Genomic DNA, 13,125 nt, shown 5'->3' with positions numbered 1-13,125 from the left:
CTGAGTTGAAATGAAGAGTCTGATACTTAATTGACTGAGCCACCCAGGTGTCCCATTTTAAGTGATTGATCTTCTTTTTTTTTTAAATTTTGTTAAATGTTTTTATTTATTTTTGAGACGGAGAGAGACAGAGCATGAGCAGGGGAGGGGCAGAGAGAGGGGGAAACACAGAATCTGAAGCAGGCTCCACGCTCCGAGCTGTCAGTACAGAGCCTGGTGTGGGGCTTGAACTCACAAGCTGTGAGATCATGACCTGAGACGAAGTCGGATGCTTAACCGACTGAGCCACCCAGGCACCCCAAGTGATTGATCTTCTTAAAGACATTTGTTTATGTTGTAGTCAGGTGGGAGGCTGAAATCTAAGGAAGCTATCCTACATTGGGAGCCTTTGTTGCCCATTAAGTGGCTTCTTCAAAAGACATAGCAAAGGATAGTTCTTTTGGGTGACTGAACGGAGTTAATTTTATCAACTCTATAGTCCTATAATGATCTCTCTTTTCATATTTTGTAATTTTATTGGTATTCTCTAGCTGTAACCCCTAGACATATTTCATTTAAAAATTTTCCACAACCTACAAATTTCACTTTTTCTGATTATAAAGATAATACATAGAATATTCAGACAACATATTGAAGTATAGAGGTAAAGGTAAAATACTGAAAATTCCATGACCAAAGGCAGATGCAATTAACTTTTCAGTGAATGTCTTTCTAACATCTGTATCCCTCCTTTTTCCTCCCCTTCCTTGCTTTGTACGCATACACACATGCATATACACATACATATATATCCTTTCATATATATGGGACTATATTTCATATGCTTTTGTAATCTCTTTTCTTGAACAAGTGTTAGGGTCATCCTTTCTTTTCTTTCTTTCTTTCTTTCTTTCTTTCTTTCTTTCTTTCTTTCTTTCTTTCTAAGTTTATTTATTGAGAGAGAGGGAGGGAGGGAGAGGGAGGGGCACATAGAGAGGGAGAGGGAATCCCAAGCAGACTGCTGTCAGCGTGAATCCTGATGTGGGGCAGGGCTCAATCTCACAAAATGTGAGATCGTGGCTTGAGCCAAAATCAAGAGTCTGACATTTAACTGACTGAGCCACCCTGGGCACCCCAGGGTCATCTTTCCATTATCACTGCACATAGATACAGACAACCATTCTTAATAACGGCTGTGAACTATTTCACTGTTTTGATGAATCATGTTTTATTTAACCACTTTCCTGTTCATAGATATTTGAGATGTTTGGATGCTCTCAGCCAGGGATGATGCTAAACATCCCATAATGCATAGGACACACCTCCCCCTGCTCCCTGAATAAAGAATTATCGGGTCCAAAATGTCAGTAGTGATGGAGAAAACCTTCTCTATTTCTTCTCCAGTGTTGAGTGGTGGCAATCCTTACTCCCTTATATATCTGTTTAAATACCAGGTATTGTTACTCAGGCAATAAGTAATAGCTCTTTTAATTTGCATTGTTTTGATTACTAGTAAGGATAAGCATCTTTTCCTATTTTTATTAGTCATTAGTTTTTTTTGTGAATTTTCCATACATGTCCATTGTCCATTTTTAATTTTTTTTTTATGTTTATTTATTTTTGAGACAGAGAGACAGAGCATGAACGGGGGAGGGGCAGAGAGAGAGGGAGACACAGAATCGAAAGCAGGCTCCAGGCTCTGAGCCATTAGCCCAGAGCCCGACAGGGGGCTCGAACTCACGGACCGCGAGATCATGACCTGAGCTGAAGTCGGACGCTTAACCAACTGAGCCACCCAGGCGCCCCATGTCCATTTTTAAATAGGCTTTCATCTTTTACTTAATTTCTAAGAGTAATTTGAATTTTGGAGCTATCTGCCTTTTTATGGTGTCTTTATGGTGTCTCTTTTTTTAATGTTTATTTATTTTTATTTATTTTGAGAGAGAGAGAGAGAGAGCAGAGGAGGGGCAGAGAGAGACAGAGAGAATCCCAAGCAGGGCGGAACCTGATGCAGGGTTTGATCTCATGAACGGTGAGATCATGACATGAACTAATATCAAGAGTTGGCTGCTTAACCAACTGAGCCACCCAGGCACCCCTATGGTGTCTCTTTTTAAAGGAAAATTAAAACACTTTTTATGTGGTCAAATTTACTGATATTGTCAGTTTGATATCTGAAGAGGAATAAGTTAATGAAGTATCTGAAATAACTTATTAAAGATGGTTCATTTAGAATGCAATCCTGTAGCATTTACTGTAGGTAGTTTAGTGGCATATAGTCTATGGACAACATCACAACAGGTGGTTTTGAGTTAGATGTGCTGCCATAGTCTGTTCATAAGTGTTATGCTCTTACTAGTAGTCTCTGTGAAGGATGTGGATATAAGTGTTATGAAAGGTTCCCTCCATCACTGAGCTGCAGTTAGGTATTTGAGATACTGCTAGCATATGAAATCATTCATTCAAATGCTGAGTAGGAGTTCAGTGGACAGGAGGGCCAGTAAAGGTTTCTTAGAGTTTGCGGAGAATGACCCAGTAACTAGACAGAAGGGAATGTTCTAGCATGCTGTTATTGTGGGACAGGCGGATAGACTGGGGTTCTCATCCTTGTTTTGTTACTAATCAGTGTTTGACTTAGGCTAAGCCTCAGGCCCCAGTGTTCTTATCTGTGAAATAAGGAGATAGGAGTAGGACATTCCCTAAGATTGTTGTCATTATTAAAATAATATGGTTTTACTGTTGAAAGAATTTTTAGAAAGAATTTGTTCAGCATTTATTGAAATTGATTTCAATTTATTGAAAGCCTTCTGCCTTTTGTTTTTTTGTTGTTTTTTTTTTTAATTTATTGTTTATTTTTGGGACAGAGAGAGACAGAGCATGAACGGGGGAGGGGCAGAGAGAGAGGGAGACACAGAACCGGAAACAGGCTCCAGGCTCCGAGCCATCAGCCCAGAGCCTGACGCGGGGCTCGAACTCACGCGAGATCGTGACCTGGCTGAAGTCGGACGCTTAACCGACTGCGCCACCCAGGCGCCCCAAAAGCCTTCTGCCTTTTGAATAGCATGTTAGGTGCTGTGGGAATGCAAGGATAGGTAAGACATGGGCCTTTCTTTCAGAAATTTACCATCTTATGGGAGAGCAAAATCATGTGTGGTAGTATAAGATAAGAGCTACAAAGTGATTGGGAGATGCAAAGTGAGGAAAGCCTATCTTGATTTTGGGTGGTGGAGGCTTCTGAAAAGGATGGCATTTATTTTAGGTAGAAATGGAGGCATAGGGGTGGTTGGAGCAAAGGCCTTGAGGGAAGGGGGGGTGGTACAGAGTTTGGGTGGGATACAGTGAGTAAACTTGTTTGGTGGGATTTGTACAGTTGGTGCATAGCAGCAGGAAAAAAAAGCTAGAAAGATAAAGAGGGCCTGACTTGTCTAGTGACTTAAATACAGGGCTGAGAACTTATTTGGGTCTTGCTTCTGTAGGCTTTTGGTGAATTTTAGATGAGAGGATAATGTGATGGAAGCCTTACTTTAAAATTAATTTGGTAAAAGTGTCTAGGATGGTGATTGCATTTAGGGACTGAGTCAACATTGACTTTGAGATTTCTGAGACTGAATACAATGAAGATAATTTAAGAGAAAGCAAGCAAGACTTAAAACAGTGATAAGCAGGATGAAAGGATATTGTCAGGAAAGGGAAAATGACTCTATGTGGTAAGGGGCAGGACCTCTATTAAGACAATGCTCTTAAGGCAGGGCATAACACCGGTAGGAAATTGGTCATTCTGGTTCATTGTTAGGAAGAGTTTTCTGGTAATTCGCCATTAGCATGAAATTTTATAAATCAGACAGGAATTTTCATGTTTTAAAAAAAGATTGCTTACTATGAGTTATAATTCTATGATTGTGTTAGTTCAGATAAGCTTGTTGGAATGGAGATCCCCACCCCCCTTTTCTTCAGTGTTGAAGTTTGTCCATTACGCACATCCTGTAAAGGGAAACTGTGACTTGTGTGTGTGTGTGGGGCACATTTCAGAGAACCTTTATAATCTCTACATCTTTGGGAGGGAGGAGGGTAAACATTATGCACTTGTGTGTTAAAACACCATTTAGTTGTTCATCATCCTTGATTTCGTTTTCATGATAGTTGGAGCAAAGCACATAAAAAGGGTAAATGGCAAACCACTGAACAGGAACAGACCAACGAACAGGGCTCATGCAGTTAATTAGTCATCTCTTGTCAGCAAAGGCCCTGCAGAGGCAATAGTAGATGGCTCTGAAAGAATGGGAGAGATGGGTTTTTGGCATGGACGTGGATCTTTTATTGTAGTGACAATAGTTTATTCTTCAAATCAGGGGAATGAGAACAAAGTTGCTTAGCAATCATGTGGGCGCTAAAAGAATGGCCTTTGGAGGAGCTGGCATTTGAAGTTGGATAAATTCAACTTTTTTGAGAAACTTGCAAACACTCTGATTAGAGTGATTCAGGGGCAGTCCTTATACACACTGAGAACTTGCAGCCTTGTTTCCTCCCGATTGCTTTTGTTCTGATCTGCTTTCCAGCTTCCTCATCTGCAGAGGGGGCTACTCCCTCTTGGAACTCATTCCCCCAAAGGTAGATACTAGGAGATGGGGGCCCCTTGAGAGAGAATGGTCTCAGTGTTCTGACATATATTCTTCACCAGTGGATTTAACTCGGCTCCACAAAGTAGTGTGGAGCCATCTTGTTGGGTCCTGGAGAGCTGACTAGGTAGGGCTGGGGGAGCAGCAGTCAGTCCATCACTGCAAATTAGCTACAACGTGCATGCACAGCTACACAGTCATAGGGCTCTCTGTGTTTCCAGAAAGAGAAGGAAAGTGGCAAATGAGAAAAGGGCATCAGAGCAGGAGACTTAGGTTCTAGTCCCAGTTTCACTGCACATAAAACTCTGTGATTTGGGCACATCTCGTAATTTCTGACTCAGCCTCTTCATCTGTGAAATAGTAGTAATACCTACTTTCTCAGGGGCAAGACTAAAACCAACCGATGGATGATATGAGTCTACTCTGAAAAGCATAATAACCTACTGGACAAGCTTATGGAGTGTTTACTTCTTGTTAATAGTTTATACTCTGGCCTTCAAGATTCTAGTTTCTTTATACATTTTATTTTTTGTTTAAAAAAAACTTGAGATACTGTCTAGGCTTTTAAAAAATTGCTCATAAAAATTTTTTTTAAGTTTAAAGATAGCACACAATGGTTTGTTTCTCTTTTAGTAACAAAACCTTTTCATTGAGCTATTATCCAGTTTGTTATTTTGTTTGAAGACTTCTCTATTCTAGGCCATATTGAAAAAAGCTGAATTTCTGATCAAATTATAGCTCTTTTTGCTAAATTCATAAAATGAGTTTGGGTTGACAGTTAAGGATTGGACTTAAAAATTTTTTTTGTTAGAAGCAAGATTAACACCTTATTCTGCAGTAAGGATACTGACTGAGCGAATAAACAGCAAAACATTAAACCATTATAAAACAGCAAGTGGCAAACCACTGAACAGGAACACACTGCACGAGCAGGGCTGGTGCTCAGGTCTCCTCCAGGGTCCTTGTTACTATTGAGTCCTGTCTCTCTCACTATTTGTTGTTGTTGTTTTTTTTTTCAATATATGAAGTTTATTGTCAAATTGGTTTCCATACAACACCCAGTGCTCATCCCAAAAGGTGCCCTCCTCAATACCCATCACCCACCCTCCCCTCCCTCCCACCCCCCTCTCTCTCACTATTTGTTTAAATAAAGATAAAGGCGGTTAAGAAAATTGTCATTGAATTCCACTATCCCTCTGTTTCACGAAAGTGCTGTTTAATTGTCCAAGGCTGAAGTCTAAAGTTCAAATCTAAATCTTTAGTGGATCACTGATTTGAACCAAGCACACATACAAAGAACATTGTTGATTTTAGAGAACTAAAACCATGATGTTCCTTATTACTAGAGAGTGTTGGACCAGGTATTACAAAACCTGAGTTCTAGTCTCAGTTCTGCTAAATAACCCTATTTAAAAAAAAATTAATACATTTTTATCTCTTTGAGCCAGTACTCATCATCTGTCAGATGAAAAAGATGACAGTATGGCATCCAAAGACCCTGCCAGGACTTTAATTGGAAGATCTGTGAAACCCAAAGGTAGAGCAAGGGAGGTGTGGGAGAGATTGGTGTCTTCTTTTTGTACCCTGAAGCGTTTACATTAATCATCTACTTTTCTCAAGTTATTTCCCTATCTGAAAGTCTCCAATTGCCCTTTCCTATCCAAAAAGCTCTCCTTGTTTTAAGGCCTAGGTTACATTTCATGTCCTCTGTGAAGTCACCTTAGCACACATTGTTTTTCCTTTCTGAACTCATTTATTGCCCTTACTTCTCACTCATCTGTTAATCATGGTACATTGCTGTGGAATATGTCTTCCTTTTATACCTAACCTCTAGAGAATAGGTAGGTTAATGTAGAAGAAAAAATATAGACTTCAAGGATAGATTTAGCTGTATGACCTTAGGTCAGCCACTTTTTAAAAATACCTGTGTAATTTTTAAATAGAACACTTTTGAATAGGTAAAATTTTTTTCAAACTTAAGAAAAAGAGAGGTACAGTGAAAAGTCTTCTACCCCTGGTGTACCATCAAGCTAGTCTTCCCCCTACTGTTATTAGTTTCTTACATATCCTCTTAGAGTTTCTCATTTTTTCTTTCTTTTACATATAAGATGGCACACTATACATAGTCTTAAGCATATTGCTTTTTTCACTTTATTTTGGATATCTTTTTGGATCCACAGGGAGCTTCCTTATTGTTATTGTTTTATGAACACACCAGAATTTAACCAGTGGTTGGGAATTTTTACTTTGATTAAAGTCCTACATGATTTCAAATTTGAAGGACCTTTGAGCCTTATCTGAGAAAATTGCTTATTTCTCTAAACTCTTACTTCTATAGTACATTACAGTTTTTAAACGCTTTAGATTCTTGGCACCTGGGTGGCTCAGTCGGTTAAGCCTCAACTTTGGCTCAGGTCATGATCTCACTCTTCGTGGGTTCGAGCCCTGCATCAGGCTGTGTGCTGACCGCTTAGAGCCTGGAGCCTGCTTCGGATCTGTGTGTGTGTGTGTGTCTCTCTCCCTGTCCTTCCCCTGCTCCCACTCTGTTGCTCAAAAATAAAGAAAAGTGTTTTTAAAAAAATGTATAAACACTTTATATTCTTGAAGTTGATCCTCACAGAACCTCTTTGGGAGGAGATAATTACTCCCTAGGTTTTACTAGGTAAATAGTGAAAGGAAATATCTATTTGGGTCTTTGCTGACTGTGGTGCAAGATTCTTCAGCAAAAGCTCTACCGTGTTCTTTTCATGTGCTCTACTATTGGCAAATAGAGGTTTTGCTTGAGAAACACAGCCTGCTTTGTAGGGGCTGATAAAAGTCTTCATTACTTCATTTATAACCATTTGTGAATTTACTTCCTTTACTTTACTTACTTCCTTAAAACCAGCAGAGCATGTAGAAAAGGATCTCCACATAAATGAAGCTTTGAGAAACAAAACAAATATAGAGAGAAGATATGCAAATATTCTTTTTATAGGTTAAATTTTTTTCATCTTAAAAAATCCTAACTGAAATATGTGTATGTAGAAAAAAGTGACTTGCTTAATGGCATTGAAAGTCTTCAATGAGATGAATGTGGTTCTTCAAGTGATTAAATGCGTAGAGCTGAGAAAATATGGAATATTTTAACATCTGATTTAACATCTGATAAGATTCTCTGTTGAAGGAAGTATAGCCTTAGCTATGTATTTTGATTTGTTTAGAGTGCACAAATGAAATGGGAGGGATTTAAGTTTTATTTTGAAATTTTCATTTAATATGAAATGAGGTTAGTACTGAGATAGCCCAAACTGCTAATTCAACTACCTGATTGTTAAAGTATGCACTTAGGTTATGCCAAGACCAGTAATGCTTTATATATGGAATGCAAATTTTCTGCAAAAGATTTCAACCATTTTGGTGACTTCTGAGATATTTTGCAATTGATTTTTCTCTTCTTTCTAAACCAGGCCCTTGATTTCTTTTCGCTTTTTATATTCATGTTCTTTTATATTTATGCTGAAAACAGCCTAGTATCGTAGAATTTTAGAGACATTTGGACACTTAGATATTGCTAATTAATATTTGGTACATTTGTGTATTAACTTGGCCCTTTGTGTTGAACAAGTGAGAACACTGAAGCCCAGAGAAATGTGAGTGGCTCAGGTCAGTTACTTTGTCCAGAACCCTGTGCTGCAGCTGCCCAGCACCACGTTCTTTCTCTTACGGTTCTGACACTGCTCTACTTGGGGAGAAGTTTAATTTTGAAAACATCCTCTTGCTCTTAACCTCCTTTTTCTTTCTAATGTGGGCCAATTAATAAAAAACTATAAGGAATATTATAGTCACAGATAAAAATTTTTGTTTTAATTTGACTAGAGTTGAAACACGATGTACATTAGTTTCAGGTGTACAAAATAGTGATTCAGCTTCTTTGTATGTTAAGCTATGCTCACCACAAGTGTAGCCACCATCTGTCGCCATACAGTGCTATTACAATATCATTGACTGTATTCCCTATGCCGTGCCTTTTATTCGCATGTATAGTCACAGATCTTGCTTGGAGCCGGCTCATTGTCGGTATGTAACAGAGACTTGTTTGAAGTGAACCAACACTGGGGAGGGAATGAGGTAACAGACAAGTGAGGAGCTGGCAGCCAAGAAGTACTCACCCGATACTTGCTGGCTTATTCTCCATTTTTCTCTCCCTAGGGCAGGACCAACACACACTGAGCCATTGTGTTCAGTGAAGCTGCCATGTGCTGGGAAGTGGATGCCTTTAAACAACTTTCTTTCTGCCATAGGTCCTTTCTCATAACCTGTGCACGGTGCTGAAGGTTCCACATGACCCTGTTGCCCTTGAAGAGCACTTCAGGGATGATGATGAGGGGCCCGTCTCCAATCAGGGCTACATGCCGTATTTAAACAAGTTCATTTTGGAAAAGGTATGCTTCTAATGTCTTCCTGTTTGATTCTTCCTGTTTGATTTGCACATTTCAAGTGGGTCCTAGAACCCCTTTTTGGTGAGTTCACTGAAGAGTTCAGGTTTGAGCCATCATGAGATAAATCAGAAAGGAAAGAAAGAATGTGAGATATTGCTTCCTATTTCTTCTTCTTCCCCTCTCTTCTAAAACTTGGTTTGATGTTTTCCAGCTTGGTTCATTTTTTTGAAATTAAGAGCTACCTGTATTTTCTATTAGTCTGTGTAACTGTCTTCTCTCAGAGTGCTGTTAACTTCTGGTTCCACATGTATTGGCAATGATTGTTAAAGAATGGGTATGTTAGGGTAAACTGTGAATACTAAAGGTGATGTTAATTATCTTTACTAAATAGCTATTGTACAGCCAAGTTTTCATCATAGACTTTTCAGGGTGCCACTCAGGTGCTTCTTGTGGGGTATATTATGAGTGAAGATCTACAAAAACCTATTATATATTTGGAAGCCAAATATAACCTATTGGCATTTGCTGCCATGTTCAATTTTTCCCTTGGTTTGGGTAATTAAAAACTGACACAAAAAGGGGTGCCTGGGTGGCTCAGTCAATTAAATGTCTGACTCTTGATATTGGCTCGGGTTATGATGCCACAGTTGTGAGATTTAGACCCAATCATGAGATCGAGACCTGATTGTGAGATCGAGACCCATGTTGGACTTGTGCTGAGTGGGCATGGAGCCTGCTTAAGATTCTCACTCTCTCTCTCTCCCTCTGCCCCTCTTTACTCTCTCTCTCAAAAAAGAAAATTGGCATAAGGTGGTGAATTAATGTACTTTGATTTCTTTTTAGAAGAAAATACTCTAAACTGTTGGCACCTTCAAGTAATTAAAATATTAGTGATTAAAAAGTTATGAAAGGTAGCATATTCTTATTATTAAATGGGCAGTTAATACAAAAATATGTGAAATAAAAAGTGAATGTCCCTTTACTCTTTTTAGACTCATTCTCCAGGAGTAACCACTGTTAACAGTTTGGTGAATATCTTTTAAATATATACATGCAAACACACCTATATAAGTGATAGTGTTTTGTTTCCATATGGCTAAGATGCTATACATATAGTTCTTCAAATTATTTTTTATAATCGAACAGTATATTAGTGTCATCTTTCCATATTGTATATATTTAGTTTAGATATGGAAGTAGTCATATATTCACATGAACAGTTGAGAAATTCCTGCTTTTGCCTATTTATAACATCAAGCCTGAAAAGTTTTGGATGTATTTTAAAAATGCCCATTTTTAAATGTTTATTTATTTTTGAGACAGAGAGAGAGCGAGAGTGAGAGACAGCATGAGTGGAGGAGGGGCAGAGAGAGACACAGAATCTGAAGCAGGCTCCAGGCTCTGAGCTGTTAGCACAGAGCCTGACATGAGGCTCGATCTCATGAACTGTTAAATCATGACCTGACCCAAAGTCGAATGCTTAGCTGACTGAGCCACCCAGGTGCCCTTAAAAATGTCTTTCAAAAAGTGACAGTGATAATACGTTTAAACTAAAAATAAAGTATGTTTAGGGGTGCCTGGCTGACTGAGAAAATATGTGACTCTTGATCTTGGGGTCAGGGGTTAGAGCCCCACATTGGGTATAGAGATTACTTAAACAAACAACAAACTTAAAAACATTTAAAAACTGTATTTTCCCATCACCTAAATATCACAACTATTTGCATATTTGTTTCTGTGACTTCTTTGGATTGTTATTGCTGTATACATTTTTTTTATTTATTTATTTATTTATTTATTTATTTTTATTTTTTAAAAATTTTTTTTTTTTAATGTTTTATTTATTTTTGAGACAGAGAGAGACAGAGCATGAACGGGGGAGGGACAGAGAGAGAGGGAGACACAGAATCGGAAGCAGGCTCCAGGCTCCGAGCCATCAGCCCAGAGCCCGACGCGGGGCTCGAACCCACGGACCGCGAGATTGTGACCTGAGCTGAAGTCGGACGCTTAACCGACTGAGCCACCCAGGCGCCCCATTGCTGTATACATTTTTTATAGTTTAGTGTTTTTTCGTAATAGTAAAGTGCAGTAATTAAAATTTATGGTAATAAGTTAAACTAGTAGTTTGGAAAATGCTAAAATGTTGGTGAGGATTCTTTTTAAAATTATATGTTTTTCAGAAATTTTATAGCAAATGTTGTCAAGATTACAGTGTGTTCATTTATGTAGTGTTCATTGTACCTGTATCTGTTATTCCGTATCAGCCTCACAATACAATTTTCTGCTCTTTGTGTGTTTGTTTTATGTGTATTTGTGTTACGTTTTTAAAGTATTTCTCCTGAAAAGATGGTAACATTGCTTTGATCATGCCTAGTAATTAGGAAAAAAGAGAAACCACATCATAATGAAATATAAGATTTAATCAAACTCACAAAAGCTACAAATTACGTGATTCCATTTATATCATGTGTCCAAAACAGGCAAACACATGGAGATACAATGTAGATTAGTGGTTGACAGATGCTGATGGGAGGTGGGAATGGAGAGTAACTATTAATGGGCTTGGGGTTTCTTTTTGGGATGATGAAAATGTTCCAGAGTTAGGTAGTGATGATGGTTGCAAACCTTTGTGAATATATTAAAAACTACCAAATTGCATACCTTAAAGTACAAATTTTATGGTATGTGAATTATATCTCAATAAAAAATCTTTTAATCAAATTGTACAGAAACTGATTAAAACTTCATAGTATGATGCTGTACTATTTTCTGGAGTTTTTTCCTGGCTGCTGTTCTATTCATTGATCAGGTGGCTCATTTATGGTCTGTAGTTGTATTATAAGTAAATATGTCTTTTTAAAAAATGTTTATTTATTTTTGAGAGAGTGCAAGCAGGAGAGGGGGAGAGAGGAGGACAGAGAATCAGAAGCAGGCTTTGTGCTGACAGGCTGACAGCAGCAAGCCTGATGTGGGGCTCAAATTCACAAACTGCAAGATGGAGATCATGACCTGAACTCAATCAAGTTGGATGCTCAGCTGACTGAGCCACCCAGGTGCCCCAGTAAATATGTCTTAAATTCTGCAAATGTTTGATGACCTGCTGTGTGCATGTGTTTAATCTTAAAAATTATGTCCGTTATTAAAATATAGAACAGTGGTGCCTGGGTGGCTAAGTCAGTTGAGTGTCCAACTCTTGATTTCGGCTCAGGTCATGATCTCTGCTTGTGCGTGCTCTCTAAAATGAAAAAATAAAATAAAAATAAATAGAACATTGGGACATTCTCAGAAATCTGAAAATTGCCTTTTCAGCGCTAGAATTTGTGTGGGGTGGGTGAATGGATAGAGAAACATGGTTTCATATCTTGAAATGCTGTACTCTTAATACTGCATTTTTTTCTCGTTGGTGTAACTTTCTTTAAATATCTTGAATTTTAAGTTTTAAAATGTTTTTTGTTTTGGTATTTAGGTATTTTATTGACTTATTTTTGAGCTAGCAGGAGCAGGGGAGGGGCAGATGGGGAGGGAGAGTGAGAATCCTAATCTTGATCTCAGGACCATGAGATCATGACCTGAGCTGAAATTAAGAGTCAGATGCTTAACCAACTGAGCCACCCAGGCACCCATATTTAGGTTTTTTAAAGTTTTTTAACTGGGGGAGAAAATATAGCAGTATTTTAAAAGTTCAAAATTAGCCACTAAATTTGGAGAAAAACTTATTCACAAAATGAGTGAGGATGTGATGAAACAGTAAGTTCTTGTTTATTATTGCTTAGCCACCTGGAGTGGAATTTTGGCAGACCTTCAGTCCAAGTAAAGCAGCCAGGGTTTCCATGGTGTGGGTTTAAATTGAGCAAAGATTATTGCCTTGTTTTGAAAGTTTGTTGAAAAAATGCCAATAATAACTGGAGAATGTTAACATAAAACGTAGAGATGGTCATCAGTTATGCAAAGAAGATATAAAGTAATGATCAAACATTTGCAAGATGTGATATATATGTCTGTGTCATATACATATGTGTATGACACACACATGTATACTATCTCATTTGATCCTCATGTTAATCCTGCAATGCATAATTGGACTTCTTTCCAATTAGCTCAGGAGGAAA

General features: G+C 38.2%; 1 protein-coding gene across 2 annotated transcripts in view; it reads left to right on the top strand.

The window, feature by feature from the left end:
• Window positions 1-13,125, top strand: part of SWAP70 (switching B cell complex subunit SWAP70) — a 78,386-nt gene that overhangs the window by 16,635 nt on the left and 48,626 nt on the right. Inside the window, exon 2 of one of the 2 annotated variants that reach the window (XM_053899996.1) lies at window positions 8,879-9,019. The exons of the other annotated variant lie outside the window; for it this stretch is intronic. Within the exon in view, the coding sequence (XP_053755971.1) occupies window positions 8,879-9,019 (141 nt within the window). The remainder of the gene's footprint in view (window positions 1-8,878; window positions 9,020-13,125) is intronic. 2 annotated transcript variants of the gene reach the window in all.

The sequence above is a fragment of the Panthera pardus genome, unplaced genomic scaffold (assembly GCF_024362965.1).
Source record: "Panthera pardus isolate Hobbes unplaced genomic scaffold, ASM2436296v1 HiC_scaffold_12, whole genome shotgun sequence".
In the NCBI taxonomy this organism is placed as follows: domain Eukaryota; kingdom Metazoa; phylum Chordata; class Mammalia; order Carnivora; family Felidae; genus Panthera; species Panthera pardus.
The sequence above is the reverse complement of the archived record's forward strand: the minus strand, read 5'-3'. Positions and strand labels throughout refer to the sequence as shown.